This window comes from Chaetomium fimeti (assembly GCF_033439085.1).
Source record: "Chaetomium fimeti strain CBS 168.71 chromosome Unknown B0H64scaffold_1, whole genome shotgun sequence".
Taxonomy (NCBI): Eukaryota; Fungi; Ascomycota; class Sordariomycetes; order Sordariales; family Chaetomiaceae; genus Chaetomium; species Chaetomium fimeti.
Genome location: NW_026944329.1, coordinates 1,628,969 through 1,650,125, shown reverse-complemented (window position 1 = coordinate 1,650,125; position 21,157 = coordinate 1,628,969). Strand labels below are relative to the sequence as shown.

At 56.7% G+C, this 21,157-nt stretch overlaps 7 protein-coding genes across 7 annotated transcripts; 2 read left to right on the top strand and 5 right to left on the bottom strand.

Annotated features, from left to right (window-relative positions):
- Positions 1-193: 193 nt before the first annotated feature.
- On the bottom strand, positions 194-2,999 carry B0H64DRAFT_437461 (uncharacterized protein; the record flags this gene model as incomplete). The annotated part of the gene is made up of 4 exons (XM_062806253.1): positions 194-334; positions 393-1,085; positions 1,139-2,752; positions 2,814-2,999. 4 exons carry the CDS (start codon positions 2,997-2,999, stop codon positions 194-196), a joined length of 2,634 nt encoding a protein of 877 aa, XP_062663807.1.
- Positions 3,000-3,926: 927 nt separating this feature from the next.
- On the top strand, positions 3,927-5,585 carry B0H64DRAFT_380507 (ATP synthase gamma chain mitochondrial precursor). The gene is made up of 4 exons (XM_062802742.1): positions 3,927-4,184; positions 4,385-4,962; positions 5,022-5,155; positions 5,216-5,585. Exons 1-4 carry the CDS (start codon positions 4,129-4,131, stop codon positions 5,342-5,344), a joined length of 897 nt encoding a protein of 298 aa, XP_062663806.1. The 5' UTR covers positions 3,927-4,128; the 3' UTR covers positions 5,345-5,585.
- Positions 5,586-6,059: 474 nt separating this feature from the next.
- B0H64DRAFT_369559 (flavin-containing amine oxidoreductase-domain containing protein) lies at positions 6,060-9,700 on the bottom strand (the record flags this gene model as incomplete). Its single annotated transcript, XM_062802037.1, has 2 exons — positions 6,060-9,246; positions 9,378-9,700. The coding sequence occupies 2 exons, from the start codon at positions 9,698-9,700 to the stop codon at positions 6,060-6,062; spliced, it is 3,510 nt and encodes a 1,169-aa protein (XP_062663805.1).
- Positions 9,701-10,512: 812 nt separating this feature from the next.
- Positions 10,513-13,314, bottom strand: B0H64DRAFT_448450 (Sec1-like protein; the record flags this gene model as incomplete). Its single annotated transcript, XM_062807050.1, has 5 exons — positions 10,513-10,791; positions 10,882-12,489; positions 12,714-12,909; positions 13,013-13,228; positions 13,282-13,314. The coding sequence occupies 5 exons, from the start codon at positions 13,312-13,314 to the stop codon at positions 10,670-10,672; spliced, it is 2,175 nt and encodes a 724-aa protein (XP_062663804.1). The 3' UTR covers positions 10,513-10,669.
- On the bottom strand, positions 13,267-14,615 carry B0H64DRAFT_380492 (ubiquitin-conjugating enzyme/RWD-like protein). The gene is made up of 3 exons (XM_062802741.1): positions 14,203-14,615; positions 13,996-14,146; positions 13,267-13,936 (listed from the first exon to the last, which is right to left on the bottom strand). Exons 1-3 carry the CDS (start codon positions 14,248-14,250, stop codon positions 13,668-13,670), a joined length of 468 nt encoding a protein of 155 aa, XP_062663803.1. The 5' UTR covers positions 14,251-14,615; the 3' UTR covers positions 13,267-13,667.
- A 1,417-nt stretch (positions 14,616-16,032) lies between these two features.
- Positions 16,033-17,804, top strand: B0H64DRAFT_11592 (kinase-like domain-containing protein). The gene is made up of 5 exons (XM_062797865.1): positions 16,033-16,172; positions 16,239-16,446; positions 16,515-16,671; positions 16,729-17,114; positions 17,180-17,804. Exons 1-5 carry the CDS (start codon positions 16,129-16,131, stop codon positions 17,621-17,623), a joined length of 1,239 nt encoding a protein of 412 aa, XP_062663802.1. The 5' UTR covers positions 16,033-16,128; the 3' UTR covers positions 17,624-17,804.
- Positions 17,805-18,563: 759 nt separating this feature from the next.
- B0H64DRAFT_11558 (uncharacterized protein) lies at positions 18,564-20,130 on the bottom strand. Its single transcript, XM_062797861.1, has one exon. It carries the CDS (start codon positions 20,035-20,037, stop codon positions 18,742-18,744), a length of 1,296 nt encoding a protein of 431 aa, XP_062663801.1. The 5' UTR covers positions 20,038-20,130; the 3' UTR covers positions 18,564-18,741.
- Positions 20,131-21,157: the final 1,027 nt, after the last annotated feature.

The following is a 21,157-nucleotide window of genomic DNA, read 5'->3' as shown; positions in this document are numbered from 1 at the left end:
TGGCCTTCCCGCCTTTCAACGCCGCCGCTGTGAACTGCTCAACTGTAGCTCGTCTAGTGCGCAGGCACCTTGCCCAGGAGCATGCGAGGCCGAACGAAGCGCGTTCCCCTAGACGCGTCGATAATGCGGCAGCAGCAGGAAATCAGGCTCTCTAATGTATACAATAATGCGGTGCATCCATGTCTATCCACTTTTAGAACTCCCAAGTGTCATCCTCACCGACGGACTGGATGGCCCAGTTGAACTTGTCGCGGAGAGTCTTGGAGAAGAACTTCTCGATCGGAACCTTGAACTTGTTCGAGAAGACGACAGTGAGGCGAGGGTCAATGTAGTTCTAGCGACAATGTTAGCATGTGAATCCAACGATGTGCAGCAGAGGCTAAGCAACTCACGATCTTGGATGTGCCCAGGGCAACCTCCTTGTTGCCTTCGCGATCTGCGGACTGCATCTCGAGGGTCCTTATGCGCTCGTCCAGCTTCTCAACGGCCGTCGTCAACTTCTCCACGCTGGGACCCTTGCCTTCGGCCTCAACCTTTTTGGTTTTGTTCTCCTTCTTGAACTTGGCCTCGAGCTCGGCGACTGCCTTGAGCCGCTCCTTAAGCTCCTTGGCTGGCAACTTGGTCTGCTTATCGGCCTCGAGCTTCTCGTTGTCCTTCGCAAACTTCTTCTCGATCTTCTCCTGCAACTCTTTCGCGAGGAACTGCTGGTGTTCCTCGATCCAGGCTTGGTCCAGATCAGGATCGAGCTCGAAGAATTCGGCGCCCTTCTTTTTCTTGAGCCTAGTGTCTAGGTCAAGCATCATCATCTTTGTGCGCCATTTCTGGTACTTCAGGCCCTTGATGCGATCGCCGAGCTTCTCCATCTGCGCTTCATGGCCTGCGCCGACTGTCCGCTTGTGGTTGCAGAGAATGGCCACTTCTCGGTTGCAATCGTTATAGAGCTTGATCTTCTCGGCCATGGTCCTGTCCTCCACCTTGAGCTTCTGAAGAAGCTGTGACATGGTCCAGGAAGCGTTGTATGTACGGAACACTTTTGCTGTGAGGCCAGTCATGTAGCTCGAGAGATGCTTGTTCAGTTGCGAAGTCTGCGACGAATGTTAGCGGTCAAATCTTGACCAAACCCGCGGATCTGACCTACCGTCAACCTGTCGAAGATGTCATCTCCGTCCTCCTTCGGGCTTTTCTTGAACACCTTGAGATTCTTAAAAACTTGGCGATCCACCGAGAACTCGTTGTAGAACCGGATGCTGTCTTTACCGAGGAAATCGAAGATGACCGTGTTGGGTTCTCTAAGAGTGACGTGCTCGAACTTCAAAGAACAGCAGCCGACGGTCTCGGCCTCGTTCTCCGTGTCCTTTTCGTTGCCGGCTCTCAGGGCGAACTTGTCGATCAGATACATTGCCGTAGCGCGTTGCCTGTCTGCCATGACTTCACTCTTAAGCTCCCTCGTGTAGTCGGCACGGATGCGATCAATGTGTTTCTTGAGGTCGCGGGCCTTCTCGAACTTTTTGAAATCGGCCTGACCCTTGACGGTGCTGTTGGCTGCCAACATCACGTACTTGTAATTCCCGTTGACGTTTTCTTGCCACATCGCTAGCCAAGTCGCCTTGTTGTCGTGCTGCACGGCCTTCCACTTGTGCCCAGGAGGCGGCGCCGGAACCTTGGCGTCTTTTCCAATGTTGATTGTGACCTGCTCGGGCAGGACACGCTTCTTGACGGTGCCGGTCTTGGGGTGTTCACCGCGGCCACGGAAGAGGCCTGGCGGTTCGACACGGAAGTTGCCCACTTTCTCCTTCCGGCCATCCCATTTGCAGAACATGTAGTGGCCTTCGGCCTTGTCCTTTTCGGCTTTTTCGGCCTTCTTTTCGGCAGCGGGACGCGCCTTCCTAGCGTCGCCGAGCGCCTTGTAGTGATCGAAAATCTTGGTGAAGTCGAGCTTCTTGAAGTCCTTGATTTCGACGGTCTTGCCCTGCTTGTCCTTGGCGCCGCCCGTCTTCTTCAGAATGTCCTTGAAGTCGGTGAAGAAGTTTTTCTGAAAGACGGGGTTCTCGACGTTTTGAGTTGAATGGAGCATGGAGCCAAAGAAAGTGGCGACTTCCTCAGCCTCAACATGCATGTCAACAGGCTGCCCGTCGTAAAGAAGCTTCACGTTCTTGGGAAGACGCTCGTACTCTGGGGGGAAGAGTACGCCACTGTGCTCAAGCGTCGTCCACTTGACCGAGTCGTCTTCCTTCTTCGGGGCGTCCCACCATCGGTACTCCTCCTCGTCTTCGCCTTCGCTGTTTTCTTTCGACTCGTCTTTCACGGCCTTGCTGCCCTTGCCCTGCGGGACGGCTTTGCCCTTCTTCGGTGCCGGGGCAGCCTTCTTTCCCTTCTTCGCAATGGGCACGTCAGAATCGGATTCCTCTTTCTTGATGCCGTTAGCTTTTTTGGAAGAGGACACGCCATTTGATTGGCGCTTTTTGGGCTTCGCGAGTGGCTCATCGTCGGATTCCTCCTTGACGGCCTTCCTTGGCGTTGGCTTCTTTGTTTTGGCGTCCGCCCGGATAGCTTTGGCCTCTTTGGCGGCAGCTTTCTCGATGCCGGCTTTCCTTTGAGCAATCTTTGTTCCCAATGGCTGGTCGTCATCGGATGACTCGAGCGTTGACGTGTTCTTGATCGAAGGAGGCAGCTTCGAGCCGTTCCTTCGTGCAATCGGTACGTCGTCGCTATCGGATTCGACCTTCTTGTGCTGCGATTTTTGGCGTTTGGCCTACAACGGTTAGCCCACGATTGTCTGTGGAAACTCCGGCAGAGAAAGTGGGCAATCCTACCAAGGGGGCGGCGTCCTCGCTATCCGACTCTTCCTTGTATTTGACGGCCTGGCCAATCGAGTTTCGGGACTTGCGCTTCACGGTCCCGTTGGGTGCAGAATCGATATCCATACGGTCATCGACCGGCCCATGCCGAATTGATAGCCCTGGGGGCGCGGGTCGGGCTTTGGAAGCCGACCTATCCATGGCGCGGTCGGTGGCAGGCGAAATGGAGGGGGCAGATGCTGCAGGGAGAAGGGTTTTAGTAGATGCCCTCGCGAGATGGCTTAACAATGGGATTGACGAGGCGAGCGGGAAGGTGTGGCGCCGAAATGTGACACGTCAACCCAAGTTTGTCGGGGTCCGGTCCTTTGTGCCACGGGCGAACCAAGGAGGGAAACCGCAGACGACGCGCCGATGCAGAAACTTACCGTGATTGTTTCGTGCAAGAGGAATGTCGTCGTCTGAGCTATCAGAAGGCATAGTTGTCGAGCGAGTTCGAGCCGAATCGATGGTGGTGGTCGACGAGACGCAACGCGGCGCAGCCAAAACGGTCAGCTTCGCAAACGTCGGAGAGCGGGCCGAGTCTGGAACACTCGAAAGGCTGCGAAGTTCGCGGCAAGTTCTGTAAGTAGCCGAGGTGAGGAAAATTGGGCGAAAAACCCCAGACGCGAGTCTGGGGAAAAGCAGGGTGCCAAGCGAGAGAGTGAGCGCAAGGAAGGGGGAAAAGGAGAGAGGAAGGAAGGCAGGAGAGGCCGGGAAGGAAAAAAGAAGGACTTCTATGAACAAGAACCTGGGGCGAGTGTGAGGTTAAAGATTGGAATTCTTTGTGCCCCACTTTTGCAGCAGCCCGAGTGCAAGCCTCCCCGGTTTCTGCACGGTAATTGGGCGTACGCTTCCCTGGGCCACCGTGGCAGGCAGTTCGAGTCTGCAGGGCCGCAGGCAGCGGCAGCGAGGAATGCGAGAGCCTCCGTTGCTGACTGGGTGCCTTATTCTATGGGCAACAACACAATGGACCGATGGGGGCCCGAGCGTCGCTGGCCTGACTAAGCTAGCAGCGAGCGGAAGGTGTCGCAGCGACTGCAGCGGACGAGGGTCGTCTCCACCGGGCCAATCGCCAGCTGCCGGGAAAACGGGCAGCGGGTGCAGCGAGCACGAACAGGAAGCGGAACGAAAGTGGAGCCGAGCTCAGCAAACCTCTCACGCCAATTGCGGTCCTTGCGTTCAATTGACCTCAAACTCCCCGATCAATCGACGCCAGCACACACCGTGGTCAATCGGGGCCACAGCCAGCAGAGACGGCAATTTTCGAATTCGTGCAGCATCCCATTTCGCCATGCTGTCCAGAGCTGCCCGCCCGGCGCTGAGGGCCGGTGCTGCCGTTTCGTCCCGGTATGTGTCCTCCCACTCCGAGTCCGACCTTTTTCGTCATTCAATGGGCCTCCCGATGGTGGTGGATCTGGAGGGGGATGGAGGAGGTGGAGGGAGGGTTAGGAAGCTGGTGGGAGACATCGGGCTGTGGCAGCAAACGGAGCCGGGGAGCAGGATACAGAGACGGAGAATCCGGGCTAACCGACGACGACCAACTGTAGAGCGGCAGCTCCGACAGCCACCTACGCGACCCTGCGTGAAATTGAGGGCCGCCTCAAGTCGATTCGCAACATCGAGAAGATCACCAAGACCATGAAGATCGTCGCCTCCACCAAGTTGACGCGTGCGCAGCGTGCCATGACCGACTCGCGCAAGTACGGCGAGACCAGCAACCAGGTGTTCGAATCGGCCGAGACCAAGCCGCTCGAGGGCGAGGGCAAGAAGAAGCTGCTGGTCGTCTGCAGCTCCGACAAGGGTCTTTGCGGTGGTGTCCACTCCGGTCTGTCTCGTTACATCCGCCGGAGGGCGCTCGAGGACTCCAACTTCGACCTCGTGATTCTCGGCGAGAAGTGCCGCTCGCAGCTGCAGCGCACCAACGCCAAGGAGATCGTTCTCAACTTCGCTGGCGTTGGCAAGGACGTCCCCACCTTCGCCGAGGCCCAGGCTATCGCCGACCAGATTGTCATGCTCCCCGGCGACTACTCCGACGTTGAGATCATCTACAACAAGTTCCTCAACGCTCAGAGCTACGAGCCCACCGTTCTCCCGGCTTACAGCGAGGAGGCCATTGCTGCGTCCCGTATGTTTGATAGTATTACTCTGCGATCGGCCGAGTAAGGCGCTGACCCTATCATCTAGCCAACTTCGCCGCCTTCGAGGTCGACGAGGAGCTGCTCTCCAACCTCCGCGAGTACTCTCTTGCCAACTCCCTCTACTGGGCTCTGTCCGAGGGCCACGCCTGCGAGATTTCTGCCCGCCGCAACGCCATGGACGTGAGTCTTTTTCATCTCGACAATTTACCCTGCATGCATAGCTGACATTAATTCCCGCAGAATGCCTCCAAGAACGCCGGCGAGATGATTAGCAAGTACCAGATTCTCTTCAACCGCACCCGCCAGGCCGTCATTACCGGCGAGCTGGTCGAAATTATCACTGGTGCCACCGCCTCGGAGGATATGTAAGCGGGTTAGAGCGCATAATTCCCATAGACCGAGCAGACAGAGAGGGGTACGTGCAGCGAGCGGGGGTTTGGGCGGTTGCGGCGGTGAGGAGTTTCGTCTTCTTTTTTCACCTCCGTAGAAAAGACCACAGCGGGGAGAAAGAGAAGGGTGTGTTCCCTTTGTATATCAAGTAGCAGAGCCTTCGCGCTGCATCCGGCCCTCAGTGTATCAACGCCTTCCGAATACCAAGTTCCTTGCCCATATGCTGATACCGTGGCCACCCTGTAATGTTTTGGCTCGCTCGTCGAGCAAGGGGGCAAAGCCTGCTTTCCTCTTGGTCACTAGGGGTACGACCCAAGCCCAAAACGACCGGCACGCTTCACGGGTAATCTGTACCTCGCTCAGCGCCGCCCGAGTTCCATCGGATATCTCCGGTGGTATCACGGGAGGAGGCAAACTGCTTTTGGTAAGAATAGGCAATACGTTCGGGTTTCCATTGTGATGTTGCTGAAGATATACCCACGTCCTTTCCACACCCGAGTATCGCCAGCCAGCCGCAAGCCCGGTCCCCGAAATGCATGGAATGAATGCCACACGATGCCCGATGACGCCCACCCACGGTGTTGGCCCAGCGGCCCCCTTTAAAAACCAACGTATACACAACACACACCGCAAACAAACACACACACAACAATTACACACCACCCCTATACCATTCACGCCTTTGTCGCCTCCCCTACCCCACCAACCTCGCCCCCACCATATCCACATCCACATTCATCTCCTCTCCCACCTCCCCGTCATCAACCCCTTCCCCATCTGCCTCACTATCAACCTCCGCATAGCTCTCCACCTTCACCTTACTCCTCCTCGCCGACCCCAAGCCACCCTCCACCTCCCCCTTCCCACCCCCACCAACACCACCAGGACCACCCGGATCCGGATTCGCCGCCACCCAACCCTCCCTCACCTCCACAGCCTTACCATCCCACTCCGCCGCCGCCAGCTTATGCGCCTCGAGCGCAGCGAGATACGCCCTCTTCTGCTCCTCGGCGGCGTCCAGGAACGGCTTGCGCACGTCGTCGGCGGCGTCGCGCCACATCTTGGCGCTCATGACGCGGACCTCGTTGGCCGAGGGCTTGCCCTTGCCCGGGCGGCGGGCGGCGTCGAGGCGCGCGCGCGCGTCCTCGTAGTGCGCCTTGCTGTAGAAGATGTAGGCGTTGGTGGCGGGCTTTGCGGGCGGCAGCGGCCGCGGGCCGAGCTGCGCGGCGATGTGCTCCCAGAGGCGTGTCTCGTAGGCTTCGAGGCGGGCTTGGGCTGCGTCTTTGTTGCTGTTGTTGGGGTGGTTGGGGTGGGGAGGGCCGCTTACGCCGCCGCCGCCCTCGAGGAGGGAGCTGGCTTTGCGCTTGGTGCCGAGGACGGACGAGGCGTCTTTCGGGAGGATGAGAGGGGTGGGGACTTGGATGGGGCCGATCATGGCGTCGAGGATTTCGGAGGCCGCGCGCAGACCGGAGAGGTACGCGCCGTGGACGGTGGCCGGGTGTGTGCCGCAGGTGTGTTCACCGGCGAAGAAGAGGTTGCCGATCGGGCGGGCCATGGTGTCGTAGTCGTCGGCCTTCATGTCTGGGCCTGCGGATGAGTAGCTGCCGCGAGCGAACTTGTCCGAAGCCCAGCGCGTGACGACCGCCTCGATGGGATTGGGGACGCGGGACCCGTAAACGCCGCGGAGGATGCCGGTGGCCTCAGCGACGAGGTCGTCGTTGCAAGTCTGCTCGGTGTCGAACCCCGCATCGCCAGCCATGAGCGCTATTAGAACGGGCAAGCCGCTGGTCCTTGTGACATTAAACCATTGGAAGAAGCGTCCCCGTTGAGAGGCGTAGTCTTTCTGATCTAGACTGTGCCGGATGGTCGGGCTCCTTAGCACGCCAAAAATGTCGCGGTCTTCGTCCCAGAAGGGCTCCTTGTACACGAGGATCACCTTATTCAGGACGCCAAATCCAAGGCGATCGATGGCGTCTGACTTCCACGACGGGAGAGGCGGCTCGAACTTCACATTTCCATGCTTCAGCACCCCCAAAGGGATTGTGCTAACAACAAAATCGGCTTCTACGGTGGTGCCATCTTCGCAAGTCACCGTTGCCGGGCCTGCGGTGCTACCAGACGTATATGAAATGTTGTTGACGGGCGACTTTTGCTTGACGTTTAGGGAAGTAGGCAAATGCATGAGCCCCCTCGGAACGCTCTGATAACCGCCGACAACCATGGAGTGACTCCCCTCCCATTCATTGCCAGCGTCGATATCCCACCCCTGAAGACTGAGCTGGCGATAATTGGTTGCATTGCTGTATTCCAAGTTCGCAATGTGCCAATTCATGAGCCTGAAGTCCTGCGCAGTCAGGTCTAGTAGGTCCTTGTACTGGGCAATTACTTTGTCCGTTACGCTCCCGAGAGTAGCGCCGGGCTCTTTCGTCGCTGTCTCGATATCCAGGTCTGCGTCGTCACTGACGCCTTGCTTCAGTGTCCAGCCTATCATTTTTGCTTTGTGGGCTGCCTTGAGAGCGCCTGGCGTCCCCGGCTCTGTGTGTATCTTTCCGGTTGCTCGGTCGGTCGAGACCGGCACGAGGTTTACCCGCGGGGCAATGTTCTGCTCTGACACGGGTGCAGCATATGGCTGAGCTGCAGCGGATTCCTCCGCTTGCCGTATTGTTTTATGTGTTTCGGCTGAACTGTCCTTGCCCTCGTCAATCAGGTCTCTGTTGGCCTCGATCAATTTCGATGCTGGCGGCTTGAACTTATACTCGCTGACTCGATCGAGGCAGTCGTTGTAAAGATTTTCGACTAGCTGATCTCGATGTAGATCTACTGGTTTGCCGTTGGGATCGTAGAGTGTTGTTTCCGGCCTTAAAACGTGGTAGGCGAGGCCCAGCTGCCCCCGGAGAAGGATGTTCAACGGATTACCTCGCTCGAACCCGGTGATAATCATACCTCCCATCTCGGCTGTGAATCTCTTTCCCTCAAACAAGTCCGGAGTTTGTTTCGGCCTCGACTTGAAGGCCCGAGAGTAGACTCTGCCACCAACCCGATCCCTGCCCTCGAGGACGACCACCTGAGGCGGCTCTTCGCCTCGACTGCGAAACTTCTTCGCATACTGTGCAAATAACCCCTCGAGCTGTCTCGCACAGCCGAGACCGGACATGCCCGCGCCGATTACGACCACAGTTTTCTGCTTGCGCTGGGAAGAGTCGTTTTGCTTGCCGTGTTTACGTGATGACCGCACCTCGACGCATCCGAAGTTGATGTAGCCACGGCGGACAAGCCAGTCGTAGCCGACACTGGCGACGTCGAACCACCGCGAGTCCTTCGCACAGCCAACAGCCTCTTCACGCGTAACAGGTATTTGTGGGTTTCGGACCCAGAGCCGCAAAATACCGTTCCTGATGTTCAAGTACGTCGTCACCTGGGTGTGGCTGATATGGTCCCGCAGCATTAAGTACTCTTCCTGGTGGAGTGAATAGGGATTGAGCCTCGAGGCCTCAGCAGCCGCAACGCACTGCATCGCATATTCGGAGAGTGGTAGATCAGGGGGGATGGAAACCTTGGGTCGTACATCCCACCTCCGCCTCGGCGAGTCTATCGGCTGGCTGGAACGAGCAACACCGGCCGCTAGAGCTTCTTTTGAGCTGTCGCCATCGACAGGGGTAGTAGCCTTGCTCGATCCGGACAGTGCAAGGGACGAGAAATCGTTTTGGTCGGACATAGAGGATAATGAGGATAGTGATGATAATGAGGACTCTTTTACGGGCGTTCCATTCTGTATCGGATTCGAGAGCGTCGCGGTCAGGGGTGTCGCTGTGGAGGGAGGTACGGGTGTGCTATCGTTCGGTTCAGCGTATATTCGTAAGAAGTGAGCTCCAACATAAGGACTAGAATGATGGGTGTAGATATGGAAACGGGGAGTTCAAACATCCTTTTCGCATGAGATCAGGAACCAAAGAGAATGAGTGAGAAGCAACGAGGGCCATGGAAGGGACACAAGAACGGAGACAGAACATACACTGCCTTTCCTTCCGAGGTCGGAGTGGCGGGGGTGGTCGGGACGGCCGACTCTGGCGAGTCCACTACCATGTTGTCCATATTTTCGGTCCAGACGACGATCTCAGGAGCAATGTCCTCGGAACCGTTAGTCAAATCGTGATGGACCGTCTTCGGGGCCGCTTCCGGATCCGACGCCGTACTGGCGGGAGGTGATGGGGGCTTGGCGGGACTGGCAAGTAAAGTGCGTGGTGAGCGGCGTGAGTCGGTATCCCTGGCTCCTCTGAGAAGACCCTTTCCTGAACCGCTAGACTGTCTAGTGCGGGGTTTCGAAGGAGTTCCCATTATATCGGTGGAGACCACAGACCACTAAATTGGTGGTTGGGCTTTCGCGATATGTGGGAGAGATCGGGGTTGTCGCCGAAGTTGACGGGTTCCCGCTCGCCCCCGAGCCATATAGCCCCCCGTACCTAACTCAGGTGAAGAAGGGAGCTAAAGGGCAACAAGGTACCACAAGCCGGGTTTATGAGCCAATTGCCGATTGTACGTCGAATGCGGTTACGAGAGAGAGAGGGTCTGAATCTCTGTTTTTGCACGCATCAGCATGACATCTTTGAAACATTGATGGACGAGATATGTGTAAATTGGGTGTCATGGGTTTGGGGGAAACATGGGATCCACGGGCGGGTGCTCCGAAAAAGCTTCCCATCCATCCATCCCCAATTTCCAAAAATTCCCGGGAGTGCACCGTACCTCGAACACACATATCGCTTTCCATTCACCCCCGTCCCGTTGGCTAAGAACAATAGTCGGTTGCGTTTCCAATCTCACCAATACAAATTAGGAAATTTTGTCATTGAAGAATTGGGCCTCGACGCCCCGGGGTGGCCGTCGTCTTGTGTTGGTGGGTGGGACGAGGAGTTGCGCGCTGAGAGACACTGCGGTTTAACTCCACTGGAGCAGCGCCAAGTGCTGCTGGCTCCGTGCATCGAATAGGCCATTTCAGGTATGGCACCATCACGTGAGGGGCCCTGACAGCGCCTCCATGCAAAACATGCAGCCTGTCTGTGCTTGAGACTCGACACGGAACGAACGAGAAGATAACTGGATTGTTTCGTTGTGCAGTACGAAAGTATTCCGATTAGACACGAAGCTACGTTTGCCTCACCACGGTTCTCGAAAGCCCGGTATTTTGTATAGAATGCCGGATGAACGACGACCTCGGTCACATCCTCTGAGACAATCCAACCCCCCCGAGCCGGACTGGCACACCGTTAACTACCTAACACCATCATCATTTTGTTTATTCCGGTCTTATGGAGCGGCTGGTTCCTGCGGCGGAGTGCTCTTCTCGAATGTTCCCGTCTCAATCGCGGCATCCATCATCCTATTCCCGCTGATGATCGAAGTCGTGCAAATGACAATGTTTCGCCGGGCTGTTTACAAAGGATACAAGTCAGTCATCCAGGTCTTGTGTGAAGAATTCAAATCCCTCTACTCGCAGCTTGAAACATGAGGAAACATACCTTCTTCCTGCTTCGCTAGGAACCGCAGTGCCGCAATTTCCGTAAAACTGATGCCGCCCACGAACACGACGAAAACGGTTTTCTTGTCGCCACTGCCCGACAGCAGAGCCCGCGCCTTGACAGCCTTGTCCTCGCCTTTCTGAACTTCGTCAAACGTCTGGCCCCGGGCATGCTTGACGGCGTCATCAAACCCACGCCAGCCCTGCGCGCCCCCACCTGCTGCACCACCTGCACCGCCCGCACCGCCGCCTCGTGTAATAGAGAGCAGGTACTGCTTCTGCAGCACGGCTTGCACAAGCCGGACCGAGAGTGGCGCGTAGCCGCTATAAACGTAAGCGATGTCGTTGGGGTCTTGTTCGTTGACTTCGTCCACGATAAGCCGGAGCTGCTTGCGGAGATACGTGTAGTTTGTCTTGTTGCCCTGGCCGCCCGCAGCGCCGGTCATGGGTATCATGGACGCCAAGGGGGACGACCTTGACAAAAACATCTGCAGCCTCTCTAGGTTGTGGAGGGTAAGGATGTGTTGGTATCCGTAACCCTGCAAGATCAGCCGCCGGAAGTGGTCCATTTCTTTAGTTTTGATGCCGCCCGAAATGCACGAGTAGATGCACAACAGCCTGAGGATCTGGGGTAACGGAGTATCGCGGGCAATGAGCTCCTCGATCGCATCGAATTGCGACGAGGGGTCGGCCCCTGCCGCAAGGTTTTGTTGGACTTCCAGCAGCTTGTTAAAGTTCTCAGTACGTGTGTACTTGATGATCTCCTCCGCCATGCCCGTGTGTATTTTCAGGCTCTGTTGCTCGGCTTGATATCCGGGCAACTTCTTTACAAACTCCTTGAGCTCCGATGTCGTTTTGGAGCTGTGCCGACTTTCGTAGTCACTCTGCAGCCGCCGAGCAATCTTGTTCAAGAGTCCGCCAACGATGGCAAAATTCGCGTCGCGGAGCTGTGCGAACAGCGAATCCGATCCGTCGAGCTGGATCTTACGTTTCCGTGACTGCCCACTGCTCGGCGGTGCCGCTGCCGACGTACCCGGGCCGGCTGGCTGTGCAGCGGCACCAACAATCGTCGAATCGACATCGGTCTGGTTGTTTTGAATCCCGAACACCTCATCCAGGAGACCTTCGTAGGTCAGCTGTGTCAGGAGGGGCGTCACAAAGTCGACTTCGCGGTCGATGATGATGACGTTCTCGATGGTAGTGCTGGGACTCAATCCTGCCTTGTCCGTTTCGCCTGCGTCTTCGCCGGCGAGGAGTTCCTGTCGCATGCGAGACAAAAGGTCGGCCACACGTTTGGCATTGTCACCTTTGCCAATGATGCGCGGGAACAGACCATGCTTCTGCTGTATCCCCATCAAGGCGCGAGCGAGCAAGAAGACCGGTGTCGGATCTTTCGCGAGGTATAGATCCCGGAAGGAATCGTTTAGCTCCAGAGACAAGACATCGTCTTCTAGTGGGAAGAAGAACAGAGGTAGCTCAGCGACATTGGTATCACCCAGAACGCCGGCTTCCTCCAGGACTTTATCTGATAACAATGTCCGCCGAGGGACCCAAAATATGTGGAATTCGTGGGGAGACTGGCTCTCGCGCTGGAGCCGGATTATCTCATCTGCTGGTTGTCAGCATGCCACAATGCCATCGGCTGCCAATTCTTATGTTGGTCAAGACGACCATGCCGACCAGCGCTGGACTGGCACACGGCTCAGGTGACTGCAGCGTGCCAGGTGAATGAGAGCCCAATACTGTACACCCTCGTCACAAACGAGAAGCGTACCAGTAATTGTACCGGTAATTCGAATGAGCCGCAGCTTTGAGCTAGGAATATGAGCTCACCTGCGATGGCATGAGCGTTGCCGGCGGACTCGCCGCGGGCGATGAAGACGATGTTTCGCTGGCTCGTGTCTGTGTTTTTGTTTTCGAGGAAGAAGAAATTGTCGACGCCGTAGTCGCGCAGGGTGGAGGCTTTAACCACGACACCGAGAGGGCCGGCTAGCTCCTTTTCAATAACGAGGTTCTTCTTGCCGCGAACCTAGGGGGGGCGCACTGCCTGTCAGTCTCAGCGATCCAGCAGGTACATACATCGCAACCTAAGCGTGAGCTGCGGTGCGTTTAAACCGGATCCATCGACTTACTCCCTCGAGGAGATGTAGCAGGTCCTTGCGCGCCCTGTCGTGGACCTGCTCCGTGTCGAACCCCGCACGAGGAGCCATGATGATAATGAGCTCTCCATGTGGTGTTCCGGCGTTGAGTGGATCCTTAGGCACTCGGCGCTGCGAAAGCCACACGGTGATGTCCCAGTTCTTGGAGGAATGCCGAGGCGCCTTGGCATTGGCCCAAGCTCCACCTTGCTCATCAAGGTGATCGGCATACGGTAAGACGGTGCGACGGTGTGCAACCTCACCGACCTCTCCCCATTGAGCCATTCACGTGCCATTTTGAGCTCCGTTGAGCTGCTATCGGGATCGTTAGATACGTATCGCTATCAAATCTAACTTTTTGTCCCGTTCTGGCATCCAACTAGTAACCTGATGCCCTTGTGTCTCTCCTCCTCAAAATAGCCGAGACGAGTTTGCCTCAACCCTCCGACATGCTGTGCGCCACCGCAAATGCGAAATCTCCTTGTCGGATTCACGAAATGAGGCAGTCCTCGCTTCATAATGCAGTCAAAGACTTTGAAACCTCCTAGCCGCCAAAAGCGAACGCCCAAATCCCTGAAGTCAAAATATCGAGGTTCATCGAGATGACAGACATTAATACCGCTCTTGAAGAATATACACAAGATGTGCGTCAGACATCGTTGTCATGGTAGTAAAACTGAATGTCCTTTGGTCGTTGGCGGTTCACGCGGACGAAATCCTCGTCTCCCGGGGGTCGCTCGTTCTTGGAATTGCCAGTGAGCATACTCTGCAAGCTCATGCAGACGCTCTCAACGTTTTGCACCGGACTCCATCCTTGCTGGCCGAGGAGGTCAAGACAGATTATGCCGTTCGAGTAAACATGGGGGTGCATCGGAATCGGGCGGTCGGGGAGCTGAACGAAGACGACCTCGGGCGGCTCTACAAGTGAAAGTCAATGTCTCGCTCCGACCCCCAGCCGCGAGGGCGGTAGGACAAACCAATTGGGTATGACGGGCCGAACCGGAATTTCAGCCTGTATGTCTGGTTTTGGTAGAGCGGGTTGTCGTCCAGCACTTTGATGTCCAGAAGCCACTCCTCAAAGTTCTCGGCCGAAACCAGCTCGACACCTGGCGGCAGCGAGTTGCTGATCTAGAAACACATTGTTAGAGAGGGGCATACACGTCATGGTCCGTGCTGTCGCTAACCTTCTGGAGCTCTTTACCCAGCCGTTTCGCAGCAAAGGGCACGGTCATTTTCAATGGTAGAAATTACCCCGAGAGGTAAATAACTGATGCGAGGGAGTGGCAGAAAGACAACTCGAGGAAGTGGGGGCGGGGAACATCAGGTCGTTGTCCGAGTCATGAATGGGGCCGTTCTGGCGGCGACCTAGTTCGGCGGGGCGCAAACCGGTTGAATAACGACAGGGTAACAATTGGGTAATGGGCCGTGACCCGATTGCGCTTTGAGCACTCGGAACGCTGGTGACAAGGCAAACCGCCGTAGGAACGCGCTTGGGCTGGCCCGGCTCGTCATGGAAAAGCACCGCGTTTACCAAGTAAGCGGGGTGGAAAGACGGACGTGGTTCCAAAACGCAAGGCTCCACCAGCCTCCAACACCTTACCCTCGAACGTCCCTGAGCTAGAGGTCACTGGCGAGACCCAGCAGGAAGGAACCCGGTTGGGAAGCCCACGCTGTCCATTCATTGGCTGGTATTGAGAGGCGGCTCAAGACATGATCAAGATAGGTAGGTTATCTACGGCTCAATCGAAGGCATTGCCTCCATGAGACAGTTGCTGTGACATGCATTTGGATAGCTACACAATACCTTTCCACTGGCGAAATCCATGCGGAGAGCGACAGCGCGCTGGGATAGAACAAACTTGCTGTATCACCCTTCTCTGAGGAAGCAGTTTGCCATGTGGAAGCGCCCGGTATCACCGCCTTCGTCAAAAACCACCCAATGGCTCCCTGGGTGCCTCTCCACTGTGCCTTACTGGGCGTTAGAGGGAGGCGGTGCAGTCCACAGCATTGGTGAGACTAACACTCGCACTAGCATCGGTAGATTCCCTGTGAGACCAACCGACGAAATCTCGGTCAAGAGAGGAGACACAAACGCTCGTATGTACATGAAGATTTAGGTGGTTGGGGACCTTTGTGCATCATCATGGGTCTGTCACCCTGTCAGCTCAGAAAATGACACTCGCAAGTTTTCGGGATGAAGAGCACCACAGAGCCGAGATCTGAGTGGTCTTGCCTCCTGGGGTCCTGAGACCCTTGCCGCAGGTGCGGCTTGGCGGGGTGACCGACCCACACCTGAAGGCACAGCCAGACATGGCAACCAACGCATGAGACCTGATGATGTTCTCACAGCCGCAGCTTGGAACCAACTGCTCCAAAAAAGAAGCCCAGCGAGGCAGTCTCTAGCTGTGGCACTTGTCAATCCTGTCACTCCTGTGCCTTTTGGTGAGCCTCAACGGCATCCAGAAACTCCATTTATTCATGCGAGTCCGAACCGAGTTGCCCTCTCCACACTCTCTCTTGTCCCTACCGTAAGCGGAAAGACTTCAGGAGATTGGCGGGGTTCTTCAAGAGTGCATTCAGGTTCCATTACCCCTCGTCCAGCCCAATTGCTGCCAAGCCCCCTCTTCACCTCCCTCAGAGCGCGTTCCGACCTGGGTCGTCGACCTATCAACAATTTCCGTACCTATCTGAAGCCTTTTTCGAACCTGTCAGCTTCCAGGTTCCTCAGCCGCTTCGTACACTCCCGCTTCGTGCACTTCCGCTCCGCCCAGCCTCTGCCCCCCCCGCGGAATCTCCCCACCTGCAACACAGCCAGATAGCCAAGGCGCTGCCCTGACCGACACCGACAACGCATCGAACGAACGGAACTGAGTAACCGTGGGCTTTGTGCAGTTTAATACCTACTTGCCTCGACTCGACCGCTTGGAGCTTGTTCTTTTTTGCAAAGCTCGCAATCATGAGCTGTAAGTCACCCTCGATCCGTCAGGCGCTCGCGAGCTTCGGTCTGTTTGTTGTCTCTTGTCTCCTGGTCTCGGCGGCGATCCCTATCACGGTCAGCCATATGCGACCTTCTGCGCAGAAACTAACAGGAATATCATGCAGTCTCGAACATGCTGAACCGCCTCCACGGGCAACCCGAAAGCTACGACAAGAAGTGCGCCTCTCTACCCCTCCCTCACGGCTTCTTGCCCCGCATCCCCCCTAACACGGCGTGATCTAGGGCCAAGTACCGATTTGGGCGCACCCTCGGCGCCGGCACGTATGGCATCGTCAGGGAGGCAGAGGGTCCCGATGGCCGGGTCGCGATCAAGATCATTTTGAAGAAGGTCGTCCGGGGCAATGAGCGCATGGTCCTCGACGAGCTGGAAATGCTCCAGCGACTCCAGCACCCGCACATTGTTAAGTTTGTGGACTGGTTCGAATCAAGAGTATGTCGCCTCCTTTTACCCCCGGACAACGTCAGGCGGACACCGAAGCTAATACCTCCCGCGCTCAGGACAAGTACTACATCGTCACGGAGCTCGCGACCGGTGGAGAGTTGTTCGATCGGATTTGCCAACAGGGCAAGTTCACTGAGAAGGATGGGTCTCAAACCATTAAGCAGGTCTTGGAAGCGGTCAATTACCTGCACCAGAACAATGTCGTCCATCGTGGTAAGTGGCATCGCGCAAACCGTCGGGCCGCACGTGTCCTAATTAATGGTGGAACAGACCTCAAGCCCGAGAACCTCCTCTACCTCACCAAGGACCTAGACTCGGATCTGGTTCTGGCCGACTTCGGCATTGCGAAGACGCTCGGCACCAAGGATGAGGTCCTCACAACTATGGCTGGGTCATTCGGGTACGCGGCGCCCGAGGTGATGCTCAAGCAGGGCCACGGCAAACCCGTCGACATGTGGTCGCTGGGCATCATCACCTACACGCTGCTCTGCGGCTACCCGCCCTTCCGCTCCGAGAACCTCCAGGATCTCATCGACGAGTGCAGTGCCTGCCGCGTCGTGTTCCACGAGCGGTATTGGAAGGACGTGAGCGAGGATGCCAAGGACTTCATCATGGGGCTATTGCGATCGAAACCGGAGGAGCGCTGGTCGAGCGACGTGAGTCCCCGCTGCACCTGAATATGGGCATCATCAATTACCGTAGCTGACATTTCCCTTACCAGCGCGCCCTCGCTCATCCGTGGCTGAGCGGCCAGAACGCCTCCGACCACAACTTGCTGCCCGAGATCCGCGCCTACCTCACCCGTGCGCGGCTGCGCCGCGGCATTGAGATGGTCAAGCTCGCCAACCGGATCGAGGCCCTCAAGATTCAGGAGGAGGACCCCGAGAATTCGGATATGCCCAAAGACGCCACGTTAGCAGCGGACCAATCGCGCCACTATTCCCATTCCTCTAGCGCTAACAACAATGCTTCGGACAGTGGTTCTGCTGCCGTTCCCAGTGCTCCCGCCGCGGACTCGGGCAGCAGCGGCGATGGCGGCAAACGTACGCTATCCAAAACCATCAAGGGCGCCATCTTCCGCGAGGTGGTTCTTGCCAAGGTGCGCGAGATGAAGGAGCAGGAGGAGACGCTCAAGGTGACCGAGGAGGCCTCGAAGACGGGTTAAGGGACGGGGGACAACACCGCCGTAGCTTGAATATAGGCGGATACCAAAACGCCGGATGGTTTGGGAGGACTAGGTTGTTCGAACGGACTGGGAGGGAATCTTTCTCCATACCCCCTACTCTGAGTTCTGGACGAGGAGTGGGTTGCTTTCAAATGTGCTGATATCTCGAGGTTTATTTTGCGACCTGGTTTTCGTTTCGACGATTTTGGTTGACAAACCGGTTAATTTAGAAGATTCGGTCTTTTCCAAGTGAAAGTAACGGGTCCTATCGTGATCTTTGCAACTCCAAATTAGCCCCTGAACCGGGACAGAACGCTTCAACGTAAGAGAACGGCTATGCCCCTCGGTGTCGGCGAAGTCTGATGTCCTGGATGTATCTTAAGGGCAAATTGCCTACCACCAAACACAATCGCAGCCTCAAATTCCATGTAGCCAATGGCCAGCTAGGCTCTGAAATAGAGGGGGAAACGGGTTATCACATGATGGCCAGGCGGCGAGTATCCAAAGGGGTTGACTAAGACGCACAACCAACTTGCGCACGGAGGGGTTGCATGACTTCCATGGTTTCACAAGGTAGGTAAGGTAGGTACCGAGGGAGGTATGTAGGGATATAATTATCATATTCACCGGTACGTATATTTAACGAGAAATGTAACTCGCATTCTAAGTACATTTTCATCTTCCACCACCACCGCCCACTTTCCGCAGCTTCCGCTCCTCCCCGGTCAACACCCCCTTTTTCTATAGGCCCGTCCTCAGCAAGACGATAATGTCAACAAGCAAGAACCATAAGTTCGAAGCACAAGCCACCCCCATGGTAATACCCAACCGTCTATACATGGATCCCTCAACCCCACCCTTTTTACACAACACTGATACAGTCCACACCATATACAACAGTAACAAATACAGTCCCAACAACAATCCCCAAACAGATGCTCACCCACAGCCCCCCCCACCATCCAGTAGGCAGGCAGACAGGCAGGCAGGGGGGTAGGCAAACACCTCCAATACGCCACGCCACGCACAACAACAATAAAAAAACGCCCTCATAAACTCATAAACAGCCTCCCACCCCAACCGCAAAAAAACAAGCACGATCAGCCAGCTCGCCGGGATCACGCCATCTCGGCCAAGACAGCCTCGCACAGCGCCTCGTACGGCGCGGCATCGAAGCGCCTGCGCTGCCAGCCCGTCTTGCGCAGGCGCTCGACGCGGGCCTGGCGGTCCTGCGCGCGCGCCTCGCTGCCCCTTGGCGTCTTCTCGGCGGCGGTCGTTGCTTTCGCCGGGTCGTTGGCGTTGCTGGCGTTGGGTGAAGGGCGTGATTGGGCGAGCAGGAGCTGGTCGAGGCTGGTGGAGTGGCGCGCCAGCTGGGCGCGCAGGTGGGCGAGGTGCTCGCAGCAGCGGTCGACGGAGCGCGCGACCTGGTAGGCGGCTTTGGGGTCGTAGTACTCGTCGCTGTCCTCGGTCCTTTCTTCTTCTTCTTCCTCTTCCAGTGTCTGTTCTAGTATTGTGGGTAAAGGAAGTTCGATCTCTTGGAATTTGAAGGGCGCGGGGGGGTGGAGGTCTTCTGGTGGTGTGGGTGACGCTATGCTGGAGTGGTAGAAGCCGTCGTCGAAGCCGAGGGTGGGCGAGTCCGGGCGGATGATGGGCTCCGAGGTGGGGATTTGGAAGGGGGCATCTTTGGGGAGGGAGAAGGAGACCTTTTTGCTGCGTCGAGGCGGGGATTGCGGGGGTTTCGGGATTTGGTCATCCATGGAGTAGACCGAGTCGGTCGGGGAGGATACGACGGTGTCTGGGGTCCAGGCGCGCGAGGAGCTGATGGAGCTGGAGGGCGAGTGGCAGCTGGAACCGCGGGATGAGCCGACCGAGCCGGGGCGGAATTTCCTAAGGACGGACTCCTCGGCAGCGTTGATGAGGACCGAGGCCCGTTCGAAGTGTGTGCGGGCTTGCTGGAGGAGGGTGGCCCGTAAAGGGGCTGTGGATGGCAGCGGACGGGCGCAGATTTCCAAGGACGTCGCCGCGTAGAAGTGGAGGTAGATCAGGTATACCGGCTCAACCTGGGAGGTGTCCTTGATGCCCTCGAGGACTTCGATACATCTTGCCGAGCATGCGCGATATCTCTTGCCGAAGTACTTCCTCTTGACTTCGGCAATCGTCTTCCTCCATTCTGCCTTCGTGTACGGCAACACCGGGATAGCCGCGGGCGTGGGAAGTGACAAGCGCTTCGGTGGCTTTGGCCTCGCTGCATAGGTTGGCGTTGTTGGGCTCGTCGAAAAGGCCGCGCCTCCAGTTGACTGCCGCCGGAAAGACGGCTGAGAGGGGGACGGGGCGATATAGCTCGTGCGTAAACTCGTGCGTGAACTCGTGGTGTGTGAGCCCGAGGCGAGCATCAGAGGTATGAGTCCGCCCATGGTTGCTAACTATCCGCCGACGATAATCCCAGAACAACAGAGAGTCGAGGTTCGTGGTTCGTCACCAGAAATCGTCAAGAGAGCTGAGGGCTTGCTCTTGAACTGAAACCGGCCCGGAGCCCACAACGTGTTTGGTCTCCCCGCAGCTCGTACAAGCATGCGCCCTGCTACTGGGTAAATGAGGCGATGGAGATGATCGCCGAATCCGGCAACCAGCGCAATTCGCCAACCGGAATTGGTGTGGATTCGACGGTGACACTCCAAGATGAGGCTGGTCCCAGCAGACTGGAAAGGAGACCCTGGCGTGCCTGGCCGTCCTTCTTGGGAGTTTCAACCACGTGTGAGGGCACTTTAGTGATCTTGGTAAGGCCTGCGGCTCAGATCGGCACCGGGACAACGTGATCGCCCTCGTCTTCAAAACGAGAGTCGCACACGACCCGGACTTGGGAATCTGGCTCGCGACTCGCAGTCAACATTAAATATTAGGCTGATCGGAATCAGAGTTCCCACGAGGTTCGACTAGGATTGTCCACAACGGCAGTGTTTGATAAATCCGCCGAATAGTTCTGGAAGGAAGGAGGTGGCGAAACACGGTCCAGACGGAAGACGGGAGGCGTGTGTTGTTGATGATGCCGTTAGGCGACGGCACAGCTCCGACTGGATGAAACGAATTGGATTCCAATGGCGAACAAACGCTCCTCACTGTGTAGAACGGGAACGAGCGGACAAGTACAGTTATGATGGAGGAGGCACAACAACGACAACAAAAAACAACAATAGATTCGCGGGTGCCGAAGGAGTGGACGAGCTACAAAACGCACTCGCTGCAAAATTCAATTGCACAAGCAAAAAACAACCCCCACGAGATGTCTCTTGGAAACCCCAGGAAGGGGATGGGCAACACTTGAATACACCTGCAACCAGGAGGATCTTCCGAGCCCACCTTTAGCTGCATGACGCCAGAGGCATTTTCAGCACGGTTTTCGCGGTGGCGTTGTGTGGGAGAGAAACGGCGTTGCAGCTCAGGGAAGGTCGGGTGGCATTGGGGGGCTTGTCCTGCGTCGATGCACTAACGCAGGGACCCGGAGAGGGCTCGTGCTGCCGCTAGTGCCGCAGGGGG

Coding starts and splice junctions, on each gene's coding strand:
- B0H64DRAFT_380507 (XM_062802742.1), top strand. CDS start 4,129: ATGCTGTCCAGAGCTGCCCGCCCGGCGCTGAGGGCCGGTGCTGCCGTT. Junction 4,963..5,021: donor GGAGGCCATTGCTGCGTCCC/GTATGTTTGATA, acceptor CCTATCATCTAG/CCAACTTCGCCGCCTTCGAG. Junction 5,156..5,215: donor CCCGCCGCAACGCCATGGAC/GTGAGTCTTTTT, acceptor TAATTCCCGCAG/AATGCCTCCAAGAACGCCGG.
- B0H64DRAFT_380492 (XM_062802741.1), bottom strand. CDS start 14,250: ATGACCGTGCCCTTTGCTGCGAAACGGCTGGGTAAAGAGCTCCAGAAG. Junction 14,147..14,202: donor TGGGTAAAGAGCTCCAGAAG/GTTAGCGACAGC, acceptor ATGTGTTTCTAG/ATCAGCAACTCGCTGCCGCC. Junction 13,937..13,995: donor CGGCCCGTCATACCCAATTG/GTTTGTCCTACC, acceptor TTTCACTTGTAG/AGCCGCCCGAGGTCGTCTTC.
- B0H64DRAFT_11592 (XM_062797865.1), top strand. CDS start 16,129: ATGCTGAACCGCCTCCACGGGCAACCCGAAAGCTACGACAAGAA. Junction 16,173..16,238: donor CCCGAAAGCTACGACAAGAA/GTGCGCCTCTCT, acceptor GGCGTGATCTAG/GGCCAAGTACCGATTTGGGC. Junction 16,672..16,728: donor GAACAATGTCGTCCATCGTG/GTAAGTGGCATC, acceptor ATGGTGGAACAG/ACCTCAAGCCCGAGAACCTC.
- B0H64DRAFT_11558 (XM_062797861.1), bottom strand. CDS start 20,037: ATGGGCGGACTCATACCTCTGATGCTCGCCTCGGGCTCACACACCACG.